General features: G+C 46.9%; 1 protein-coding gene across 3 annotated transcripts in view; it reads left to right on the forward strand.

Annotated features, from left to right (window-relative positions):
* The window catches only part of CDH5 (cadherin 5), a 34,229-nt gene extending 12,272 nt beyond the window's left edge, over positions 1-21,957 (forward strand). For all 3 annotated transcript variants that reach the window (XM_033129088.1, XM_033129087.1, XM_033129089.1), the window contains exons 2-12: positions 64-283; positions 4,934-5,222; positions 6,249-6,365; positions 7,243-7,407; positions 8,087-8,274; positions 9,633-9,883; positions 12,833-12,975; positions 14,549-14,673; positions 15,038-15,146; positions 17,047-17,292; positions 19,215-21,957. In XM_033129088.1, coding sequence (XP_032984979.1) covers positions 83-283; positions 4,934-5,222; positions 6,249-6,365; positions 7,243-7,407; positions 8,087-8,274; positions 9,633-9,883; positions 12,833-12,975; positions 14,549-14,673; positions 15,038-15,146; positions 17,047-17,292; positions 19,215-19,735 — 2,355 coding nt within the window. In that variant the 5' untranslated portion in view covers positions 64-82 and the 3' untranslated portion in view covers positions 19,736-21,957. The remainder of the gene's footprint in view (positions 1-63; positions 284-4,933; positions 5,223-6,248; positions 6,366-7,242; positions 7,408-8,086; positions 8,275-9,632; positions 9,884-12,832; positions 12,976-14,548; positions 14,674-15,037; positions 15,147-17,046; positions 17,293-19,214) is intronic.
* The last annotated feature ends 4,478 nt before the right edge of the window (positions 21,958-26,435 follow it).

The raw sequence follows: 26,435 nt of genomic DNA on the forward strand, positions 1-26,435 counted from the left end.
GAGCTGCTCACACCCCAGCATAGGGACCAACAGGCCCTGACGGTGTTTCCTCTCTGTCCCCAGATCTGTGCCTCTTGGGAAGATGTATGTGCTCCCGATGCTTCTGGCCGCAATGGGCACCTGCCTGTGCCTGCTGGTGGCAACTGCCACGAGTGCTCACGTTGCCCAGCTGGACACTCCCAGCATGCTACCCACCCTCCGGCGCCACAAGAGAGACTGGATTTGGAACCAGATGCACATCGATGAAGAGAGAAACGCGCCCCTGCCCCATTACGTGGGCAAGGTAAGGCTCAGGCCCAGAGCAGGCGAGGCCTCTGCAGCAGGCGGGCCGCAGTGACGGTAGTAAAGACGGTGACAGGTACTGGGGCGGTTGTAGGGGTGGGGATGATGGTTGTGAGGGGATGGTAATGGTGGTATAGATGGTGGAGGTGGTAGATGTGGCGGTGGTGGTGGTGGTGATAACGGTGACAGGAAGGGGACGTTGGCAGTGGTAGTGATAGTGATCATGGATGTGACGGTGCTGGTGCAATGGTGGTGGCAGCGATGGGGATGATGATAATGGTGGCGATGAAGGTGATGGTGAAGAGGAAGGTGGTGGCGGTGATAGTGACGGTGATGAGGAGGAAGGGGCAGTTGTTGCCGTGATGATGAGAATAGTGCTGGTGATGGTGATGGAGAAGAGGAAGGTGGTGGTCGTGGTGATCATGGTGTTAATACCGACGGACGGGAAGTTGGTGGTGGTGATCACGGCCGGGACGCTGGTGGAAGCGATATTGAAGGCTATGGCTCATTTTCTCCCAGATCTTGGTCCATGGACCAAATATCACTGGTAGAAGGGCCACGTTGGGCACAGGCTGAGGAGGCCAGCCTGACCTTGGGGTTCAGGGCTTAGGGCAAAACCAGCCAAGGCTGCCATTAAATTTTTCCATCTGAGAGGTCCAGAAAACCTAAGCAGCCTTCTACAAAATCATGCTGGTGATAAAGCTAATTGGCCAGGCCATAGTTTGCCAACCCAGGTCTATGCCTTTGAAATTCCTCAAAAAACCCTTTCTCTCAGACAATCCCTCCCTAGCTTTCCGTCACCCACATAACTCCCCAGGTTTCTAGGGTACCCACAACAGGATGCCTGCCCTCCCATGACGCCAAGCCCCACTTCCTTCCCCTCTAAACCTTGTTCATCCTCAGTCACCTTCCGAGAGATTAGAGCTAATCTGAGTGGTGACTGAACTGTCCTACTGTGTCAAATTGTTACTGGTGTCAAAACCAGCCATTCTGATTCAAAAGAATCGTTCTAGTGGTAGAACTTCACACACAGTGACAGGCAGATGGACTAGGCATTTTGAGAGCTTTCAGTGAGGAAAAACTTTTCTTTCAAGGGCATAAAATCTCATCATGTCAAGTTTCTTGTACTGTAAACATGATTGGCTAAAGAAAGAATAGATGAATGTGCTGGTGACAGGAAGTCTGATGCCAATCACCAGGCTAGGTTCTGGGGGGACCACAGTGGGCAGAGACGGACATGGTCCCCCCCACCTTTGTGGAGCTTTTGGTCTTAAACAAGCGCTGGCAGAACCAGCCCACCACCTGGTTTTTGTAAATAAAGTTTTATTGGAACAGAGCACTCCCATGCACTTACAAACTGTCATGGTTGGTTTCATGCTACAATGGCAGATTTCAGTAGCTGTGACAAAGACCATATGACCCACAAAGTTGAAAATGTTTGCTATCTGGCCCTTTATAGAAACAGCTTGCCAGTCCTAGTCTAGAAGGATAGCACACAGCAAAGAACCCCACAAACAGCAGTGATGGAGGAGCCCTATGGTCATAGAGAAACAAACTGGAGAGGACCCTCTGATGGGCGGGTACCTGTCTGGCCTTGTACCAGAAATGCCACAGAAGCTCGGGGATCTCCACTCACAGCTCTGCCCACTGCCAGCTGACTGTGCCCACAGACTCCTCTAGCTCTCAAAAAGTTTAAATCTTGAGAGGAAAGTTTAAATCCTTCAGTATGGCCACACAGGGGAAAAGACACTTGCCCCGGATCCCACAGTGAGGCCAGGACACAGCCCTAGGAGAACCTAGCCCCAGGAAAGCAGAGGGTTCCTGACTCCCAACAGAAATATGAACTATGTCATAGAGGAAAATGCTGTCAACCTGCCTACATCCTTCCCAATGGGATAATTGTGCCATGAATCAGCCACTGAAGAAAATGACCAGCCCCAAGGAACCTCTGCCAGTTGAGTCAGGGAGAATCAGCAGAACTTGGGGGCCCCCTGTAACACGCATAGCCTGACACAGCAACCTTTGAAGGACTCATCCTAGGGTCTAAGCAGCAGGAAGAGCGTCAGGCCTGCCGTCATCTGCCAACAGTGTTCCCTCGGCACCTGGCATGGGGTCAGGGGACAGAGGAGCCACATGCTGTCTCCACCCCGCCTAGAAACAAGGGTGCCTAGGGGAGGCAAGGACAGGGCTCCAAGGATCACCTCCTGGCTCCAAAGACGTCATCTGAAGGAAGGAAGTCCCTGTTTATCAAAGCCATAGCCAGGAGCCTTTGTTTACAGAGCTGGTTGGGGACAATAGGAGTGAGCCCTGAGCAGCCTTCCGAATCCACAAATACGGGTCAGCGTGGCTATGGCATGAAGACGTTGTATCCAAATATAGTGATAATTTTTAAAAAGAGGGCTCCCCAAAATGCATACACTCAGTCTAATTATAAGAAAACTACCGGACAAATTCCAATAGAAGGTCATCCTACAAAATACTTCACCAGCACATCTCAAAATTGTCAAGGTCATCAAAAACACTGAAAGGCCGAGAAACTGTCACAGCCGAGAGGAGCTTAAAGAAACATGATGACTGAGATATAATGTGGTATCCCGGATGGGATCCAAGAACAGAAAAAGGATATTAAGTAAAAACTTTAAAAATCTGCATAAACCATAGACTGCAGTTAATAATAATGTATCAGTATTGGTCCATTAATTATAACAAAGGTACCAGATTAATATAAGATGTTAATAATAAGGGAAACTGGGATCAGAATGTATGAGAACTCTCTGTATTGTCTTCTACATTTTTCTATATATCTAAAACTAATCTAAAAAATATATAGTATCTAAGAAAAATTGGAGGGAAGGAAAACAGAAACTTATATTCACATAAAATCATACTCAGAATTCCAATCAAATCCATCAAAGCTGCCTCACTCCCCCTTACTACCCCCGACCACATGGGTCCTAACACACCCACCAAGAACCAAGTTTGGAACTACCATCTTATCCTAACCCTGAGCAACTCACACAGGGCCTCAGACTCTGCCTCCTCCTTGAGCACAGTCCCCCCAGGCCACAGGTTACACAACCTCACTGTTCATCATATGACCCAGCCACCAGGCCTTAGGACCCGCTCAGGACCCCACCTGCCCCCTGAATACCCCAGCCCTGCTCCAGGATGCTCCACCACCTCCAGCTGCTGCCCTCTCTCTCCTTCCCCATGCACCCAAGGTGAGGGTCCTCACTCCCTGTCTCCACTTCCTCGCCCTGCAGACTCTTCTCTACCTACGCTCTGTCACCTGCTTCTCACCCCACCGTCCACTTGATGCTGCTCCCATAAAGGGCTACAAGGACTGCACACTGCTAAACCCTAGGGACATCCCCAGACCTAGTGGGATTTGACCACACCTTTCTTGACCCTCCCTCTTCTGTCTTGAGACCCACTCTTTCTCATCCAATAGACATATGAGAAGGTGCACAACATCAGTAATCGTCAGGGAAATGCAAATTAAAACCACAGTGAGATATCACCTCACACCTGTCAGAATGGCTATTATCAAAAAGACAAGAAATAACAAGTGTCAGGGAGAATGTGGAGAAAAGGGAACCCTCGTGCACTGTTGGTGGGAATGTAAATTGGTGCAGCCACGATGGAAAACCGTATGGAGGTCCCTCAGGAAATTAACAATAGAACTACTCTGTGACCCAGCAATCCCACTTCTGAGTGTCCGAAGAAATCCAAAACACTAATTCAAAAAGACATATGCATATGCACCTCTATGTTCATTGCAGCATTATTTATAATAGCCGAGATATAGAAGCAACCTAAATATCCATCAATAAACAGATGGACAAAGAAGATATGGTATGTGTGTGTGTGTGTGTGTGTGTGTGTGTGTATACACACACACGTATATATATGTATATATATTTACATATATGTAATACACATAGTAGTATAATATATATGTGTGTAATATACATATATATGTGTATATATATACACATATATATACACACACACATATATATACATGTACACACAATGGAATATTATTCAGCGATAAAAAAGAATGAAATCATGCCATTTGCGACAACATGGACAGATCTAGAGACTATTATGCTAAGTGACAAATACTATGTGATTTCACTTAACATGTGGAATCTAAAAAAACACACAAATAGAAGAGAAACAAACTCATAGATACAGAGAACTGATGGCTGCCAGAGGGGAGGGTAATGGGGGGGTGGGTGAAAAGGGTGAAGGGGAATAAGAGATACAAACTTCTAATTATAAATAAATGAAGTCATGAGATGTACAACGTGGGGAAAACAGTCGATCTTACAATAAGTTTATATGGTCACAGACAGTTACTAGACTTACCATGAGGATCACACCGTAAGGAATATAAATGTCAAATCACTATGTTATGCACCTGAAACTAATATAACATCGTATGCTAATGTTTAAAAAAAATACACTGTCACATTTAGGATCCCTGGCCAGCACCACACACAAATACACACACGTGCACAACCATGCGTGTGTACGTATATGTACACGTGTACACACACAGACATACCTACACACATGTACTTGCACACTCACATGTGCACACACCATTGCTCATTCCCAGCTCACAGCACGTCTTCTTTCCTAGATCAAATCGAGTGTAAACAGGAAGAACGCCAAGTACCTGCTCAAAGGAGAGTATGCCGAAAAGGTCTTCCGGGTCAAAGAAGACACAGGGGACGTGTTTGCCTTAGAGAGGCTGGACAGGGAGAAGATCTCCGAGTACCACCTTGTTGCCCTCGTGGTGGACAAGAATACCAACAGGAACCTGGAATCTCCTTCCAGCTTTACCATCAAAGTTCACGATGTGAATGACAACTGGCCTGTGTTCACACACCGGGTGTTCAACGCATCTGTGCCTGAGATGTCGGCTGTGGGTATGTGCCCGGTCTGTCCCTCGCCCTCCTTCCCTCCCTCATCCCCAGCCTGAAGGCATCTCTCCATTAGCAACTTCACTGCCTGGGCCAGGATTCAGGGAGCTCAGAGCAGTGACTATAATGTCTATTTGCCATTTTATATGGCTTGAAAGAAACGCTGGTCCACAGACTAAGGTGTGGCTTGGCCCCAAACTGAGCCCGGACCCTAGTCATGGACTGGTCCCTGATCCTGATGATAGACTGAGCACTAACCCTAGTCATTAGACTGAGCCCTGAGCCTGATCATGAACAGAGCCTTAACCATCAGAGACACACACATCTGATTACTCTTTGGAACAAACCCTACCCAACGCTCTGACTCTCAGGACTGGCACACCACAAACATAGCCTTTGCACGTGAAGAAATGCCAACTGTACCACAAAGGCAAGAAGAGTCATCTGTGGGACTCATGCAGGAGTAGAGGGGGGAGGACTAGAACCCTCGCCCCAACGGGTGTCACCAGCATGGACCCCAGGTTTCCAGAGGTTACTATTCCTTCCTCAATTCTACCCACAACCTCCAGGAGGAGCCAGAAAAGGACTCCCTTCCCCACTCCTTAGTCCAGGATCCCTGGCCAAGACCCTGGGACCAGATCTTCCTGCTCAGTATGGGGATCCTAAGTGCACGGGGAAAAGCACTGTGACAGCTACTCCTTTGGGGACACCTTCCTATTCCTTTGTTTTCAGCCTTCCAGGAAAGGCAAGAAGCAGCCCCTCACTCTCCTGGGTTTCTCCTCATATCCGAACCCCCTGCCCCTCTGTCATTTCCCTGGAAATGAAAATCACCTGCTCTCTCTGCCCCCTTCAAGGTTGACCAGGCTGGGCCTCCACCCCTGCCAGGACTTTGCCCCCACACGAGGCTTTCCTCCCTCAGGACGTGGGGGAGATGGGTTCAGGGAACAGCCTGTGCCCCATCATCCCTCACCTGGGGATGGGATGAGGGGCCAGCAGGCACAAGGCAGCAATCCCTGGACACTCTCTCCGCAGGGACCTCGGTCACCCATCTGACAGCCGTGGACGCAGATGACCCTACAATAGCAGACCACACCTCTGTCACATACGAAGTCCTGAAAGGAAACGAGTATTTTGCCATCGATCAGTCTGGTCTGTGGGACTAACCCTCGTGGGCAGGCACTGGCTTAGAGGGACTGGGGTGGATATCCCATGTACAGGTGCTGAGGAAGTCCAGTGTGACAGGTATCACCAACCACTGAACCACACTGTCCTATGGACGTGGTCAGTATCACACATTAAGACAAGGTGGCTGGTGAGGGCAGAAGGAAGCAGACTGGTGCCCAAGACTCGGACTCCAGTCCAGGGAACAAAAGCAGGACCCAAGTGGCAGAAATAAATGTTGGGTATGGAGTCAGACAGACCTGGTTTCCAAAATATAGCTCTCCTACTTACCCTCTCTAAGACAAGTCCACTAACCTCTGCAAGCCTTAGTTCCCTAATCTGAAAAGGGCAACGCTTATATTCATGTTGCATGGTAGTGGTGAAGTTTAAATTAGTGTATGGAGAGCTCATGGTCCATAGTAATTGTCTATTAAGTGTGACTTTAAAAACTGAGTCTTGGGAACAAAACAGAAGTCCCATTGGCCAGACCTGGGGCGCACTGTTCTTCAGAGGGATGGCAAGTACACAGCCCAGATGTCACCACATCCTATAAGGCGCCCAGGCAGCCATCACTAATCTATCATAGCACTCTTTCCACGCTGAGCCTAGAGGTGGCCTCGCGCTCTTTCTCAGCACAATGCTCCAGGTGGCTAAGGCCAATATTGGACCAAATAGTCTGGGCAGCTTTGGCCTCGTAGTACAGGGCATGGAGGGAGGGGGTGGTTGGCCAGGGGTTCTCAGCCCTGGCGGCACATGGAACCACCTGGGGAGGTTTTAAGTCGGGTGCTCTCTGGGGACGGCTCAGGCATTGGTATTTTCTACAAGTTCCCCAGGTAACGTGGCTCCTGCTGGGACACTTTTACAGGACTCATTTCCACGACAACCAAAGACTTGGACCGAGAGACGAAGGCCAGGTATGAGGTCGTGGTGGAAGCACGAGATGCCCAGGGCCTCCGGGGAGACTCCGGCACAGCCACTGTGCTGATCACTCTGCAGGACATCAACGACAACTTCCCCATCTTCACCCAGAGTGAGCACGTCCCCTAGGGCCCCAGGGAGGGCGGGGCTTGAGATGCTCCAGACTCAGTGTCCTGGGGGGATCTCAGGGAGGAACCCAGAGTCCCTCTGTCTCTCCCCCGACCTCAGGGTGGGCCTACGGCCCAGGGAAGTCATTTTGGTTCAGGGAGAGGTCCTGTTCCCAAGGCTGTGCCACTGCCGCCTGTCATGGGGCCCTGACCCCACCCACAGACTGATTCTCCCCAACCAAAGTCTGACAAGAGCTTTTCGCATGCTCTGAGAGGGGCTGGGGAAGAAGTCAGATGGCTTATCACTTGCACTGTCCAACACTGAGGCATAATTCAGAGTTTCAGCTGCCCCCAAGGATAGGCCAGTTTTCCTGAGGTGGCCTTACTATGCATGGCACAAGCTCCCTAAAGGCAGGACTTGTCTCTCCTGTCAGTTGGTAGGTCCCTTAGCCAAGTGCCTGGTATACAGTAGGTGCTCAATAACTACTTGTTGGATGGATAGAGGGATAGGACAGATAGAGCAGAACCTCTTTGCCTTGGGTCCCAAAATTCCAGGGGCATCATTACTGTTATTATTTTATCATGTCCATTTCCTGAATCAGAACCTATTAGGATAATATGAGGGGCAATGGCCTTGTTTATCTCCTTAACCTAATGCCCGTTGGGAAACTCTATTTGCATCAGCCAAGTACACATTTGCGGTGCCCGAAGACATCCGTGTGGGCAGCCCCCTGGGCTCTCTGTTTGTTGAGGACCCAGACGAGCCCCAGAACCGGATGACCAAGTACAGCATCGTGCAGGGCGAGTACAGGGACACCTTCAGCATCGAGACAGACTCCACGCACAATGAGGGCATCATCAAGCCCATGAAGGTTTGTGGGTCGGGGGCAATGAGCTCAGATGTGGGGTTGGGGGCTCTCAGCATCCCCCAGGGGCTGCTCCCGGGTCACAGGCCATCAGAGGCGTACATCTGGGTCAGCTCAGAGCTGGTGACGTGCTTATGAAGGCTGTGGCCCGGGAGCTGGGACAGGGGAGCCAGGAGAGAAGAGTTGGTGCCTTAGGCCGGGTTACCCCCGAAGCAGGCCTGGAGGCAAGCATTTGGGTGTAAATGGTTTATTTGGGAGGTGATCCCAGGATGCCCTAGGAGCAGCGACGCATGAAAAGGAGGAAGTTATTGTGGGGCTCCTTCGTGAGCAGGTTATCACTGTGGGTAATGGAGCCCCAGTTCCGCTGGGGACAGCTGGGGGACAGCTGCCTCAGAGGTGCAGCAGCCGAGGGCGAGGGCGCTGTGGCATGGACTGAGGGCTGCTCCTGGGGACAGTCACTCCCTGGCACTTTCTGGCCTGCCCTGGACACTGGACACTAGAGCCCTGGTAGAGTTACAGTTGCTTGCAGCAGAAAGCCGTATCCGCACATAAGGAAACAGTGAGTGCCATGAGGACGTGGGTGGCCCCTGGCAGTCGCTGTTGCTGACAGCAGCCAGACCAGCTGAATCTGGAAGAGGAGGGAAGGTCCTGCCAGGGGCACAGAACGCCTCCAGAACGGCCATTCAGAGGACTGGAGGTCCTGGGCCAGGGATGACCCACCTCGAATGGAATATTCCAGAACCCCTCTGTCCAAGCCAGACCGCCAGCAGAGCTCCCCTGAGTCCATCTCTGGGCAGATCGCCTCCACATTACTGAAGCGGTCAGCGAGCAGGGAAGACACGCAAAGACAAAACACGTAGCCAGGTGTAAGTGCTACAGCGACCTGTGCAGGGACAATGGCTTGTGTCAGGGGGACAGGGATGGGTTCTGAGAGAACATCTGATTACCTCTGAATTGGTTTCTTGAGGGGTGAGTAGGAGTGTACTAAGCAGGCAGGGCAGGAGGAACATTTTTAGCAAAGGCATAAAGAAAAGGCTTGTCCTTAAGGAGCTGTGGCTGGAACCACTAGGCTTTGATCCCCTTGAGAGCAGAACTGGGGCTGATCCCTGTCTGTCCCCAATACTTGGAACAGGGCCAGGCATAGAAACAGGCTTCGGGGTGCTGCCATGAGGCAGCTGAGTGCAATGGGGGACAGCTGAGGACAGCCAGGCCCAACCACTCCCTTGATGACCTTGGAAATATCACTTCTCCAGGTCTCAGGCCCCTTATCCGTAAAATGAGTATTACCTCGCAGGTTGCCGTGAAGCTCATGTGCCATGTGCTTGGCTCAGAGCAGATGCCCACCATACGTTTCCCTCCCACAGCCCCTAGACTATGAACGCATCAAGCAATATACCTTCACCATCGAGGCCATGGACCCCACCATCAACCTCCGCTACGCAAGCAGCGCCTCTGCCAAAAACAAGGCCCGGGTCATCATCAACGTTACAGACGTGGACGAGCCTCCCATTTTCCAGCAGCCCTTCTACCACTTCCAGCTGCGGGAGAACCAAAAGAAACCTCTGATCGGCTCAGTGCGGGCCGTGGACCCCGACGCCGCCCGGCGGAGCATTGGGTAAGGAGAGTGTGAGGCTGGTGGTCGTGACAATCCTGGCATTGCGGTTCTTCCGCCTGCTGGACTGAGACCAGGACTCAAAGGGGACACGTGTGTGGGAAGTGGCAGAGGCCAGACTAGTATAGCCCAAGCTCTTCCACTAACCCAAAAGGCCAGCTGGGATCTCGTCCTGCCCAGACACCCACCTAGCACGGTCCTGGCCATCAGAGCTGTTCAACCTTGAAGGGCCTGTTCTTTTTGGATCCAGGCTCCCCCAGGTCCCATCTGGGGAGATCAGACAGTCAAGAGGGCAACCAACCAGATGACACTAAACATGTTTTATGAGTCTTCCCAAAACCACAGAAGGAAGAAGTGTTTATTTCACACAGAGAAACAACATGAAGATCGATAAAGAAACATAAGTAACGCCCACTCCCAGATAACCAATGTTCATCCAATTCATGTTTCATGTGGTCCTATCACGCCTTTCTTCATGACCACACAAATATCTAGGTACATTTATGGTGGATTTGCTGTTTCTTTGGGTTGGTTTTAAAATGTTTTAGATCATACCACGCCCATTTCATCACTACTTGTTCTTCTGGGACAAACGATATAGTTCTAAGTCATACTTTCTAGAGCTATTAACATTTGATAATAAGTATGAATTTAATCCAATCTCATTTTATTCCTGAGGGTAGTCAATTGTGCCAGCACTCATCATTTTCCCACCTTTGTTGTACACTAAGTTCCTGTATATTCCTGAAACTATTTCTGAATCCTCTATTCTATCTCCATTCTGTTTTATCGTAGCAGCTTAACACCGAAACTTAGTGTGTATAAGGCAAGTCCTTCCCTCACTGTATTCTTACTTTATACATAATTTTCATGCACTCTGAAACATTCATTTCTTCATATGAACTTTGAAATTTTTTTATCCAGTTTTTTTATTGTGTTTACGTATCAATTTTGGAAGAATTAATATTTCTATGTTATCAGGTCTGTTTACATATCAATTTTGGAAGAGTTCATGTTTCTATATTATCAGATCTTCTTATTAAGAACAAAATATGTCCCTCCATTTTGGCCACATCTCATAAGTTCTGGGGCCATTTTATTCTAAATAGTCTATAATGATTATTTTTATTTCTTCATAGATCCAAAGGTTTATTTAAGAAACTTGTTTTTATTTTCATTTACAAGTGGTTGGATATTCTGTATTTTTGCTTTAACTTTTTCTGTAATGGAATACACTGATACTTTTTTTCATTTATTTCCTAGAATATCAAAGCTTTTGCTTTATATATTTTAATCATTCTATTCCATTAACAGAAGTTTATAACTATTTTACCTTCATTATGACTTTTATCCTTATGAAATTACCCAGTTTATTCTGCTTAAACATTTTGCTTTCAATTTCATATGACCTAATGTTAAGTTTGTCAGCCCTGTTTTCATGTTATTTGTGTTGACCTGATATAAGTTTTCCAACCTTTACTTTTTAACTTTCTGAAGTCATTTGGCTTTAAGTTGTCTCTCGGAAATAGAATGTAGTTGGCTTTGCTTTTCAACCTAAACTGAGATGCTTTGTGTTTAACCTATTTACATTTTTCATCATAAACGATGTTTGATTATACTTCTTTTATCCTGTTTTACGTTTCCCATTTCTCAATTTTTTTGTTTGTTTTCTCACCATCTATTTTTTTCACCTAGATATTTGGATTGAGTACATCCATTTTTACTTTTATCAGTGAGATTTACTTCTATCTGTAAAATTATAAATATTTTCCTAGACCTGTATTTTGTAGTTCAAAATCTATCTCTCTCTCTACCTCTCTCTCTCTCTCTCTCACACACACACACACACACACAGACCACTGCTTTCCTATGTATAATGAATAAATCAATAATTTCATTTTAATTCCTACCAAACCAAGTTTTTATTTTATATTGAGATATTTCTTAGATGAAGTTTTCAAATAATTTTTTCAGGACCAATCTTTGTGGGTGATATACTTCCTGCTTTCTTGAATATTTACAAATATATTAGTTCTTTTGCCTTCTTAAGTTAATAACACTTAGATGTGTTCATATAATCCTAAGATTATAGACACTTCCCTCCAAAAATACTATCGATGTGTTCTAGCATTTAATTTTGTGGGGACTTTCTGGGGTGAATCTGATTTCTCTTTATAAAAATGCATTTTCTCTGTCTAGACTCTTTTCACTTTCTTCATATTGTTTTGAAATTCAAAAGTGTCATCAGGATATGCCTAAATATTGATCTCTTTTTAAAATTATGTCTAATATCAATGACCGATTTTAATCTGTAGACCTGGGGCTTTCTTCAAATCAGAAAAGTTTTCTTTTATTATATCTTTTATTTCTTCTGTTTATATTTGTTCTGGAATTTTCTTCAGTAGTAATAAAAATATATATTCCAAATATTATTTATATGTATTATATATATATATATATATATATATATAATACATATAAAATAATGATATTTTTCCTCTTTCTTCATCTCTTCATACCTCTTTGCTCTTGATTTCTGGAAGAACTTTTCAAATTTTCACTTTAAAAATTTAATTTTCTTTCACTCATTTCTTATCTCTTCCAGCTCCTCTTTTATTTCTTCTTGGCTCTTGCCCAACTATCTTTTCATTAATCAAAAAAAAAAAAAAAAACAATCCCAGCTGTGGTATAGTTGATTATCGTGCCACCTGCCTGAAAGTGCTATTGATGGAGTCCCAGGCACTACCCTCAGTCCAGTGATGGCAACATTGCTCAAATCGAAGGGTTTATCTCACTGCTCTGAACTGCTCTGGGCGGTACAGTGCAATGAGCAGTGAAAGGAGGACGGAGGAAGATGCAAAGGACAGATCCTGAAGGGCCTCGTCTGTCATGCTGAGAGTTTGAACTCAGCAAAGAACAATGGAAAGCCATGAATCTCTCTCCCCTGGGCAGATACTTCATCCGCAGGACCAGTGACAAGGGCCAGTTCTTCCGAGTAACCAAGAATGGGGATATTTCCAATGAGAAAGAACTTGACAGAGAAATCTACCCCTGGTATAACCTGACTGTGGAGGCCAAAGAACTGGATTCTAGCGGTGAGTGGCCCCATCTGCCAGGGAACCTGGTCTTTCTCCTTTCTCTTATTCTTCAAAATTGGCATAATCTGTCATTGCAGATCTCTACAGGTATCACAAGTTCCTCTGCAGCACCACTTGCCCAGGATGCTCTAGAGCCTCCATCCCCAAATGTGCATGGACCAGCAGCATCCACATCCCCTGAAACCTTGTTAGAAGGCCAGGCCCCAACCCCAGATTGAATCAGAATCTCGTGCATGTTACAGTTTAAGAAGCTCTGTTAACCGACAGGCTGCCAGATGTCCCTGTGATGAGAATCATCCAGGGAACCTCTTAACATATGGCTTCTCAGGCCCCTCTCTGGAGGTTCTGGCCCAGTGAACCAGAAATAGTGCCAAGGAACGTGTACTGAACAAGTGCCACTTGAATCTTATTATTGTGGACATGTAGAAAAGGCAGTTTTGGGGGCTGTTTATGTTCCAGTTAGTGGGTTGAATTCAAAATCTGCCGCAGCTTCTAACTCCAAGATTGTGAGGTTCTCTAGAAATTAGTGTAACTTGTGCCAGAGGGAAAGGCAAGTGTTGGCATCCTTTGCCTATATGAGCAAATCATAACTCCCCTTCATAAAAAGGACTAACATGCCCACCTTACCCAGGAGATCAGCAGCCTGGAGATGGATTGACGTGGCCAAGGCCCTACTAAGTACCACCCTGGAAGGCCCCTGCTTTCTGCTGGGTCCCCCAACGTGGCAGTCAGGCCAACTTCAATGGGCTCCTGCATATTTTCCAAAGAAATATTTACCCCTTTTTTCCCCATCTAATATCATTCTGCAGTTTTTAAATTTTAAAAGTAATAATTTGTTGTTCATTTTAAAACATAAAAAAAACAGACAAGGAGAAGAAAATTATTCCCCCATAATCCCACCATACAGAGACCACTACTGTTAGCACTTTAGTATAGCTTCTCCAGTCTTTGTTCTATACATATTTTTATACAAGTAAGTTTATAATATTTGTGTAAAATCATATCCTGCATTTTTATGTAACCTTATTCCAGAACCACTTTTTCATGATACTGAAATGATTTTTTTTAATTACATTTTTTTAAATGTAATTTATATGGGCATTATAAATGGCCACATAGTCCATTCTTTTAAAGTGGCATAATTTATTAACCGAATCTCACTTAGGCTGTTTGCCTTTTAAATTATTTTGTAATTAATTGATTTAATTTAATAAATTATATGTATTTCAATCCAATTACTTACTTGAATCATTAGATTAGTTTAATAATTTAGCTACTTAAATTACTTAATCCAATTAACTTGACTAAACCTTTTTAAAATTCACTTAGGTTATTTACCTTTTTATTCTTCCAAGTAACACTTTAGTAAGCATCCTCGTATGTGAAGCTCGAACCCCTTCCTCTTCCGCACTTTTCATCCAGAGCACCATCCCTGGCCTCTCTTCCAAGCCCATAGCCCCGTCTTCCTGCAAAATGGGCATCCCTCCAGGAGTGCCCATCCACACACCTTCTGCTCCGGGGCCTCGCATGAGCTGAGCCCACTGTGGTGACAAGTCCTTTCTCCCTGCAGGGATCCCCACAGGCAAAGAATCCATTGTGCAGGTGCACATCGAAGTTCTGGATGAGAACGACAATGCCCCCGAGTTCGCCCAGCCCTACAGTCCCAAAGTGTGTGAGAATGCTGCCCAGGGCAAGGTGAGTCTGGCTCCGGGGGGGCGAGTGAGGCGGCACCCACCTGGGACAAGCTGTGGGGCACCACCTCCCTCCCATCCACAGTCAGCTGGCATTTCACCGAGCTTAATGTAACCTGTACAACAACCTTAAGGAAAGGCGACATTATCCCCACTTTATAGATGGAGAAACTGAGGCTCAGAGAAAATATGTGGAGAACAGATTGGCGGGAAAGGGGCTGGTATAAAGAGAGGCTTTATGGAGATCATTTAGGGTAATGTTGCATGGGAGAGGCAGCCACGATCAGGTCTAAACCCAAAATCTCCATCAGTGAACCCCAGGCCACTCCAACACCACCACTGACTGTCCCCCATCTTTCACACTCCAGCTGGTTGTACAAATCTCGGCAACAGACAAGGATATAACGCCAAGAAACATGAGGTTCAAATTCTCCCTGGGCACCGAGCACAGCAACTTCACCCTCACAGATAATCACGGTATGTATCAAAGTAGTCAACCTGGCTCTTAGGGGGCTCAGGGATGGGGTTATTTGAGTCCTGAAGCGCCAGGGTCAAGGACCAGCCAAGAAATTGTGGGCAGGCCCTCACTGGGGTTTTCACGTTATGGAATATTTTGTACAACTTCTGCCACATACCTTATTGGTCGGCAATGGTCAGAGCCACCCTGGCCAAACTGCCAAGTGCACATGGCCTGCCATTGCCTTAAGATCTAAGTCAGCGAGGCATACAGAATAGATATGGGGTACAGACAGAATAGATATGGGGTGCTCCATTCATGAACTAGCCAAGGAATTCCTTCCCATACAAGATCTTTGTGCTCGGCACAATTACAAATTGCTGAACTTTGAGGTCACTCCCAAAGAGTCAAAACCGGAAATGTGAAATCCAAGATGCCAAGGATAGAGAAAACTGTCATAATTCAGTTATAATAACTACTTACCATCAGGTGCCCTGGAATAGGATTTGGCCCACCAATCACAACCCAGAGAGTCCTATGATGTCAGCAGTGGCCAATCAGAGCTTGGGAAAGTAATGATGCTGAGTTGATTGAATTCCAGCCAACAGCAGACAGGCTTCCATGGCTTCCGCAGCTTCCTTAGAAAAATAGGAAAAAAATCCCCCTTGAGTCTAAACAGAGAAATCCTTCACCCAGTACTGGGTGAATGGAATCCCTACCCATCCCTGACTGGCGAACCTGTGGTTGATGAAGAACCCTGTATAGAAACAGCCATTGCCACTGCTGAGGAAAGTCAGGGAGTGGGGTCCCTATGAGTGGGGGTAGACCCAGGGGATCAGCCACAGCCTCCTGTGAGATGAGCAAGGTGGTCATGATGTGTTGACAGTCAATGACAGACCATTCAACATTCAGCTCTTTAGCAGTAAATAATGTGGCAAAAATACCTGTCACCACACTCACAAGGTCCAACTCAATCCCACCTCAGAGAAGGTCTGCAATCGGGTAGAAAGCTTTAAAGGCCAACCAAAAGATACCCACGTGCAACCAGGAGGCACAACTGTTGGTCCCAGATTCACTTATAACGTGACTATCATGCTATAGTATTAAGTGAGGTTTAGTGAGAAAGCCCTCATTTCTCCCATAAAATGTCAATGCCATATCGTTGATTCTCCATTATAATAGACACGACTACTAAATAATGAGAGGTCACTGGCTATCCTTTGAAATCTAAAAGACGGCCTCCTTTGCTTTCGGCTGGCTTCCTGGGTAGGCAGACCCTGCACGGCTGCTCAAATTCCCCTTCTAAATCCTGCAGCAGGGAATCCCTGAACACTCCCCTGACCATCAGCCTCACCACCTCCCAGGGAGCCTACAAAAGGCAGATTATCTGGCCTCTGCGCAAAGCCACTGAGTCAGAAATGGGGGAGGGAGGGGAGGTGGGGATTGCTGAAGGAGGGTCTGAAAATCAGCAGGTTGAAAAAGCTCCGTTGGGGAATTCTCCTATACATGAAACCACTGATGGGAGCTGGGAGGGAGATCCAATATTTGGGCTGAAGCACAGTCCCAATTCCAGCCTGTCCCAGAAATCCCCGATTAGGTGTGTTAAGGAGGAAGAAAGGTCAGGTATATCAGTTGCCCACAGACACAGAAAGCAAAAATTTTACATTCTGGCCAAGTCATTTTTAGAGACTAAGTCAAAAGGAGCTACCCAAAATATCCCCTCTCTGGAGGAACAGACCTGCACTGAAATGGCTGAAACATGAGGCAGGGGATGCAAAGGGCACAGAAGCAGCCCAGGCAGCACATGGGCTGGCACAGTCAGAGAGGGCTCCCTGGAGGAGGCAGGATCCCCATCAGTGTGGATAAGGGGACAGGCACTCTGGGCAGCAGAGCCTGACCCTGCAGCCTGGGTGTTTCCAGATAACACAGCCAACATCACAGTCAAGTATGGCCAGTTTGACCGGGAACGAACCAAGGTCCACCACCTGCCTGTGCTCATCTCGGACAATGGGAGGCCGAGCCTCACGGGCACCAGCACGCTGGCTGTGACAGTATGCAAGTGCAATGAGTATGGCGAGTTCACCTTCTGTGAGGAGGTGGCCTACCAGGTGGGCGTCAGCATCCAGGCGCTGGTAGCCATCTTCCTCTGCATCCTCACCATCACAGGTCGGTACCCAGGAGGGCAGGGAGGGGACACTGCGTGGGCTATACCAGACCAGGAAGAGGCCAGGGACCCAACCCTGGGCCAGTACCCCAACGTGGGCCCCTGGGGTTCAGAGTGGGGGCCAAGAAGGCCAGCTCGACCTCCCTGGGTGCCGAAGGGCGGGGGTGGACCGGGGAGGAGGACAGGCCTTGGGCTCTGCTTTAAAATACTTTATATATGACATTCACTTATTCAACTTTTATATTCACTTATTCAACTTCATGTGTGCCAGCTACTGTTCTAGGCATTTATTTACATAAACCTACTTTGAAAACAGAAGACACAGTTCCTCTTTTGGAAAGAAATAGAAAATCTCAAAACTTCTAGTTTAGATTATATCCACGGGCTTTCTTTCCTTTCATAGGAACCCTCCAGCTTTGAAATCTCTTTCTCTCTTGTTTGCGACTCTGAAATTTTAAGAGTATTTTAAGCCTTGCCTTAGTTTGGGTTCCCAGGAAGCAGACCTGGGCACAAGGATTGGGGTACAAGTGGTTTACTTGGGAGACACTCCCAGGAAGCCCAGAAGGTAGATGGGGTGTGAGATGAGGAATGGAGGCAGCCAATGAAGAGTGCATTGTCACCCAAAGCACCCCCGTGAGACACGGGAGCTTCCTCCCACTGGCACTGGGAGGCACTCATAGCCAGTGTTTTCCCAGCAACTCCCACCAGCTGATGGTTGGGGACTCCTGTGACAGGCAAAGGTTCTCCTGTACTTCACTTGCCATGAGATGGGACAGGGGCCCATCCTCCAGAGGACACCTCAGGTGACAGGAACTGGGGAGAAGCACCCACATTCTCTGCTGCAGGCCTTTTCTCGGGAGTGCCAGTAGCTCCCGAGAGGCCCCCTGAGTGTGCCTCCCTTCAGGGGGGCTTCTGTGGCAGACAGTCCCGACCCAGATTCCTGTTTTAATAATAGTTAATAATAATAATGGTAATGGCATTGCCACCACACACAGAATTGCACTAACCTGATAACCACCTGACCAAATATAAACAGAGCAGAGAAGACATTATTTCCATGTTACAGGCAAGGAAAATGAGGCTCAGAGAGAGCGTCTCAACTTGACTTACATATGTAAGTTTATTAACTAATTCAAGACGAGGACAGAGCCTGAGGGATGATCTAAGTCTAATTTTAGGAGCTCAGTCCACCCCTCCTCTGGGGGTTTGGTCACCCTCATACATCCACACTCCTGAGCTTTCATCAGGGTCAACATCCACACACTGCCAACCACGGTAGTCTCGACACATCACTCAGCCTCTCTGAGCTCATTTGCTTACCTGTAAAATGGGATAATTGAGTGAGATACCATGGAAATGTGCCAATCTCTTGCCAGCATGTATACAGTAGGTGCTCACCGCTACTGCAATGAGTCCCATGTCTGCCATCCCCTCTATTAAGCATTATTATCGTAACTGTCAAGGAACCAATGGATCAGAATTTTTGCACTCCAAATTCCGACTCCGTGCCTTTCGCCATTCCTGCCCCCACCTCTGTCTTTCTCCCTTTGGACATGACAGAGAAGGATTTACCACAGTGGTATGAGGAGGGAGGAAATGAGGATGCAGGCAGATGGGGTTGAAACTGGCAGAAGAGAATGAACTTGAGGGAGGTCCCCTCTGTCCCTGTCCCCGGATCCTTACCAGTGGCCCTGACATCCAGTCAGGATTCCATGGGAGCAGGGCCGGGCAGATACTATGGAGGTGGTGGTTGGTGGGCCCACCAGGCGTCTGGACCAAACCAAACCTGCTGTGTTGGCCTGGGTGTCACAGGGAAGCTGGGCTGGTCCCGGAATTCCCAGGGAGGAGGGAAGGGCGCAGTGTCCCCCAGAGGGTGGTGACCCCCCATTCAGCTGCACCTGGTCTGACTCGCTCTGCCTGGCAGTGATCGCCCTCCTCATCTTCCTGAGACGGCGGCTCCGGAAGCAGGCCCGGGCCCACGGCAAGAGTGTGCCGGAAATCCACGAGCAGCTGGTCACCTACAACGAAGAGGGCGGCGGCGAGATGGACACCAACAGCTACGACGTGTCGGTGCTCAACTCGATGCGCCGCGGCGGGGCCAAGCCTCCAGGGCCCGGGCTGGACGCAAGGCCACTGGTATACGCGCAGGTGCAGAAGCCGCCGCGGCGCACGCCCCCCACCGTGCATGGGGGACCTGGGGACATGGCCGCTGTGATCGAGGTGAAGAAAGACGAGGCTGACCACGACGGCGGCGGCCCGCCCTACGACACGCTGCACATCTACGGCTACGAGGGCTCCGAGTCCATCGCTGAGTCCCTCAGCTCCCTGGGCACCGACTCCTCTGACTCAGACGTCGATTACGACTTCCTCAACGACTGGGGGCCCAGGTTCAAGATGCTGGCCGAGCTGTATGGCTCCGACCCCCAGGAGGACCTAGTGTATTAGGGAGCTGCGAGCCTCTGGGTGGGGGGACCCAAACCACTGCAGCTTCCGCCAGTTGGACACCAGGATCTGAGCCCTCAACTTGTAGCACTGACACCCCAGCCCAGCAGCCCTTCCTCGTGAGTCCCAGAGACCTGACCACCTTGGGTAGCAAACTCCAGGTCCCTGAAATGTCCGGGAACATATGTCGGTGATGGCTACCTCCCAAATGCTGGAAAATCCCAGCTAGCATTGTGTCTGGGCTTGGACATCCACATAACCCCGTCACCAGGGACCACAGGTCCAACACAAAGACTTTCTTGGCTCCTCAAAGCAGCTTATGGTCACCTGTCAAGGAGAGGTCTTCCCCTGAGGTCCCTGAAACCCCTGGTGAGGCTGGTGAGGCCCTGGTGTCTGTCTGCCTGGAGGCAAAGTGCAGGACAGCATGACCTGTGGCTGACACTCCCTGCAGCCCAGTCCAGAGGAAGATTGGGACTGTCCATCATGCCTGCCCTGCTTTAACTTCCTCAGCGCCCCCTCCCAAGTCCTGCACCACGCCTGGGCCCTCCCCAGGTCTGTCAAGAGGGAGAAAGTGGCCCTTGGCAGCTCCCAACTTCAGGTCCGGAGGTGACCTCACTTGTCTGCCATGCGGATAACTGTGCTGTACTGAACATTGAAAATTCAACCAAAGTCAGGGAAATGGCTCGCCAAACTTTGAAGCAACTATGAATTCATCCTGAAGGGACAGTGGGGACCAAGCGTGACAAATCCTAGAGTGAGGAATACCTCCACACCCATACCCTCCGTAGAGGGCCTGGAGTAGCTGTGACCCCAATCTGAGCCTCATCAACACCCCTCTAGTTTTGCCTGGGAAGTGGGAACCGATGTTCCCAGAGCAGAACACCTCTCCCCATCTCTGTCTTGCCTGGTCATTCATTCATGCTCTCACTTTCCTTTCTTTCTTTCTCTCCTCATCTCTTGACTTAGAGGCACCCACAGCAACTAGCAACTCTGGCCAATGTCCAAACCCAAACATGACGGCAGTGGAGCCACACTGTCCGCCCTTGCACCTCGGTATTGCCACATCTCAGGGAACCCCAGCAGGACCCCATCCCCCGGGCACACCCTGCAGAGGACAAGGCCCCTGCCCTGCCCGAGCCCTCGTCCTCTCTTCATCTCCCACTTTCAGCCACACACGGAACATTCCACTGTAAACACGCCTTGGAGAAGTGGCATCACTCAACGGGAAGGGGCAGGGAAGGAGGCAAACCCTCCAACTCATTCTTGGTCATGACTGAGATTCCCACTCTGGGCAAGGCCCCTCACACTTCAGGGGACTGTAGATAACACTGACTTATTTTTAACCAGTAACTAGTTCTTCATATACTTTTTTTTTTTACTAATAATACTTACATGTTTCTAGCTCTCACAAAAATATAAGAGTTTTGCATAGTAAGCAAGTAGCTTTTTAGGTTAACAATTGAACAGGCTTTTTTTTTTTTTTTTTAGTTTCATAATCAGATTCCTGTAACCTTCTATTTCCTATCATTGTAGTAACTGCTCTAGAGATAATGACTATATATTGACCACACTGGTGCATGAGACGTACTGTATTTTTTTATATCTAAATAAAGAAAAATCTTGAAATTCTTCCATTTCTAGAGCTGAGAGAGCACATGTGAAATACACACACACACACACACACACACACACACACCCATGATCATCAAAGGAGCCAGGGGACATTGGCCATCAGAATTTCAGAGACACCACAGAAAAGGGATTGTAGCAGAGAATAACAAGGAATGCCTAGTGCAGCCTCCTCTCCTCCCAGTACCCCATACCTCACCCAGTCTCTGTACATGCCCCCCAATTCCACCCTATACACTAGGCAAGAACCTCTGGGAGCTGAAGCCACAATACCATTTCCATCTTCAAATGAAGCATCAGGGAGGTGAGATACATCAGCAGTGAGGGACAAAATCAATCTCCAATTAGCTGGCTGACAACAGTGATTGAGCAGCTAGCACTTTATTGGGATGTATGTACCCCAACATTGGGATCCTGGCTGGAAAATGTCAAAATGAAAATGAGAAGCAGACGCCTCCATGTCAGACTCAGGTCTGAATTGGGGACGTGGGGGATAAAGCCCAGCTTGGCATGACTCCTGCCAGCAGGGTTTCCTGGGCAGTGTGTCCCCCCAGAAATGATATTTTGCAAACTGTGTTCTGAACAAACACTACTTTTTGAAGCTCTCAGAGACCAATTTGTCTCAATTCCAATTTTTGCTCTTATTTCCCTGGAGATTTTTTTTTTTTTTTTTTGGTGTATAGTTTATTTAGGAATATATTGTTTAATTTCCATATATTTGTGAATTTTCCAAATTTCCTTCTGTTAATGATTTCTAATTTCATTCCATTGTGGTCATAGAACATACTTTTTTATAATTTCAATCCCTGTAAATTCATTGAGACTTGTTTTATGCCCTAACGTATGTTTTTATCCTGGAGAACACACCACATGTACTTGAGAGGTGTATAAGCTGCTGTTGTTGGGTAGAGTGTTCTACAGATGTCTATCAGGGCTTGTTGGTTTATAGTGTTGTGCACGTTTTTTATTTCCTTGTTGATCTTTGGTCTGGCGAGTCTATCCATTGTTGAAAGCGGGGTGCTGAAATCTCCAACTGTTATTCTTGAATTGTCCATTTCTCCCTTCAATTCTGTCAGTTTTTGCTTCAGGTATTTTCGGTCTCTGTTGTAGGGACCTATAGGTTTATAATGGTTGTATCTTATAATGGTTGTAAAATACTGACCCTTTTAGCATTATAAAATGTAACTCTTCATATTTAGAAACAATTTTTATCTTAAAGTCTATTTTGTCTGATATTAGAATAGTCACTCCAGCTCTCTTTTGGTTACTGTTTACATAGTATATCTTTTTCCATCCTCTTACTTTCAACGTATTTGTGTCTTTTAATACAAAGTATATCTTCTGTGGACAAAACATAGTTGGATCATGGCAGTTTACCCATCCTACCAATCTCTGCTTTTTGATTAGAGTGTTTAATTCTTTTATATTTAATGTAATTACCAATAAGGTAGGATTTATGTCTTCCATTTTCCTATTTGTTTTCTATGTGTTTTTTGTTCCTCTATTACCCCAATACTGCCTTATTTTATGTTAGACATTTTCTAATGTACCATTTTAATTACCTTGTCAAATCTTTTACTGTTTTTTTCCGTTATTTTCTTAGTGGGTCCCCTGAGGTTTATATTTAAAATCTTAACTTATAATAATCTAGTTATAATTTGTACCAACTTAAATAGTATATAAAACTTTGCTCAGATATAGCTCCACTACTTCCCCCGTCCTTTGTATTATCATGGTCATACGTATTGATTTTCGTACATTGTATGCCCATCAGCACAGATTTATAATCATTGCTTTGTGCCTTTGTCTTTTAAATCACATAGTAGGGAAAAGTCACACACAAGAAAATATCTATTTTAACTGTTACCTTTATTGCTGGTCTTTATTTCTTCATGTGAATTCAAGTTACTGTCTAGTGTCTTTCATTTCAGCCTGAAGTACTCCCTTTAGTATTTTTTGTAGGGAAGGTCTGCTAGTGAGAAATTCTCTCCATTTTGTTTATCTGGGAATGTCTTGATTTTTCCTTTATTTTTGAAGGATATTTTTGCCAGATATAGGCTTCTTGGTTTATAAGTTTTTTCTTTCAGCACTTTGAAGATCAACCCATGGTCTTCTGTCCTCCCTGGCTTCTGATGAGAAATGGCTGTTAATCTCACTGAGAAAACTTTGTGTGTGATAAGTTGTTTATCTCTTGCTATTTTCAACATTCCTGCTTTGATTTTTAATAGTTTAATTATGATGTGTCTAGGATAAATTCTAAGGTAAATTCTTATTTTACTTGAAGTTCATTGATCTTCTTGAATTTGTAGATTGATATTTTGATCAAACTTGGGAAGTATGGGTCATTATTTCTTCAAACGGTCTTTCTGCGTTGTTCTCTCTCCTCTCCTCTAGGACCCAAATTATACATATATTAGAATGCTTTCTGATGTCCAACAGGTATCTAAGAGTTTATTCATTTTTGAAAATTTTTTTCTTTATGTTCCTTAGGCTAGATAATCATCAAGTTTGCTGATCCTTTCTTCAGCTAACTCATATCTAATCTTAAGCTCTTCTAGTGAACTTTTTTATTTCACTTATTGTACTTTCAACTCCAGAATTTCTACTTCATTCTTTTTTTAAAAAATAATTTATACCTATTTATTGATATTGTCTATTTGGTGAGACATCATTCTCATACTTTTCTTTAGTTCTTTAGACACGGTTTTCTTTAGTTCTTTGAATATATATTAAATAAATGTTTAAACCATTTATTTTAAAGTCTTTGTCTAGTAAGTCCCACACCTGGGCTTCTTTAGAAGTAGTTTCTCTTTATTGCTTTCCTTCCTGTGAATAAGTCATACTTTCTTGTTTCTTTGCATGTCACATAATTTTTGTAGAAAATTGCATATTTTAAATAATATAATGTGGCAACTGTGGAAACCAGATCCTTGTCCCACAGGGATTGTTGTTACTGGTTTGTTCTTGTTGCTGCAATTTATTTAGTGGCTTTCTAAACTAACACCATAAAGTACTTTTTTGTTCTGTATAGCCACTGAAGTCTCTGCTTGGTAGTGGTCAGCTAATGATTGGCAAATATACCCTTAGATGCCTGGACCCAGTAAGTCTCTCTCAGCGTTTGCTGAGGGACCCTGTGTGTATGTTGAGAACACCTTCAATGCTCAGGCAGGAAGTTTACAACTCTCCCTTAGCCTTCACTTTCTGATTGTACAGAGCCTCAAAGTCAGCCAGAGTTGAGAGCTTAGGGCCTTCTCGGGTCTTTCCTGTACATATGCACAGCCTTACACATGTGAGTGGCCTTTTAGATTCCCAGGAATATGCCAAAGTTTTTCAAAGCCCTCCATGGACAGCTCATTCACCAATTTTTCCTTTTAAGGTTTTTGGTCAGCTTCTTGCTTGCCCCAGCTATGTAAATAATTGCCATTGATTGTTTTCAACAAATGCCCTCAGGGGAGAAATGGCTGTGCCTTTGAGCAAACTGAAAATGAGGTTTAATAAACACAACCTTTCAAGTGATGTTTTCTAGGGAAAATAATGACAGTTATCTGGGCCTTGGGCCTAGTTTGCCCCTTCCAGCAGCTGCTAGGCTGCTTATTTTCACTGTGATTGTGGGGCTATTGAGTTTAAGGGCTACTACGTGGCTATCGGGCTGGAGAGAGGGAGATGGGACTAAGGTAAGTTAAAGCACTTTAAAGTTCACTGTTCTTACCAAGATTCAGCCATTTTCTTGGATAAACACTCCCTTAATTGTTGCAAGCCTTTGGTTAAATTCCACAGTTCTGAAAAAGTTTATTTTGACAATTTTTCCACTGTTATTGCTTTTATGGAAGACAGGATTTCTTTATTCTGCCATTCCTGTTAATGTCACCCCCTCATGCTGGCTTTTAAGCTGCTTTCCTACCTGTATGAAATGCCTGCTCCTGATCTCACAGTTGTCCACCCTTGGAACCCATGAGATCTGTCCTCCTCCTCCTCCTCCTCCTCCCCCTCCCTCTCCCCCTCCCCCTCCGCCTCCCCCTCTCCTTCCTCCTCCTCCTCCAAGAAGGCTCCCAGGTCTCAAGTCACCTCCAGGTCAGTCAGTCCCTATTCCTCCAACCCTCCAGTGGGGCCTGGCTCTTAACTCTGGGTCGTCCTGGCCACCTCCTCTCTTTAGCTCCTATTCATCCTGAGGCAAAAGGAGTCATCTTCGTGAAAGCAGAAGGCTCACCTCTAGATTTGGAACCTTTGGTGGACCCCACAGTAGGGCACAAACCCAGTGCTCCCTGGAATCTGCTTACCACACTGCACATACCTTCTCCAGCCAGCCCTGGGCCTGGCCAAAGGGAGCAGGGACAGCAGAAGCTCTGAGCCCTTCCCTTCCCCTAGGACAAACCTATGAGGCCTGCATGACATGACCTTCTTCATTTCACAGATAACTAAAGTGAGACCCAGAAAGGGGTGCAATGTGGCCAGAGCCACACAGCAAGTTAAAGACAGAGTTAGGGCTAGAATCCACCTCCTGGCTTCCAGGAGAACGTGGATCTGAGGGAGACGTCCCCAGATGTGGGAACTGGAGGATGGACCAAGAAACACCATCCAGGCCCACTGTGCTGTTATAGGGAGAAATGACCACTAGGTGGCGTGCGTCATCAACAAATGTTCGGCCCTCGCTGGCATCCTAGGTGTAATCCACTGCTCTTGACGAAGAACCTGGCTGAATGGTAGAGGCGCTCGGAATCCAACCCCACAACCCGCTCCTAGGATCCGGTTCCACACCTCCCTTAATGCCAGGTTCTGATGCGGAAGAGTCAAGGAACTAGTTCCCCGCCTCTCTGGGGAGATAGGGTATCTGCAGCCTCTTGCAGCCCTGTTGCCACCGAGAATCTCAATCACAGGTAGCAGCTGGCCCTGGCTGCGGGGTCCTTGGGCTTGTGAGGGTCACAATAAACCCCATAGTCCCTCCTGGCACCAGGAACCCCTGCCTCGGTGTCTGTCCAGTCTGCCTGGTCTGCCCCACCCTGCTTTCCCCAAGCCAATCCTGGAGCACTGACTCTGGGCCAGAAACAGCGGCCATCCCTAAGTGCCCTGGTTCCAG

This window comes from Rhinolophus ferrumequinum, chromosome 15, assembly GCF_004115265.2.
Source record: "Rhinolophus ferrumequinum isolate MPI-CBG mRhiFer1 chromosome 15, mRhiFer1_v1.p, whole genome shotgun sequence".
In the NCBI taxonomy this organism is placed as follows: domain Eukaryota; kingdom Metazoa; phylum Chordata; class Mammalia; order Chiroptera; family Rhinolophidae; genus Rhinolophus; species Rhinolophus ferrumequinum.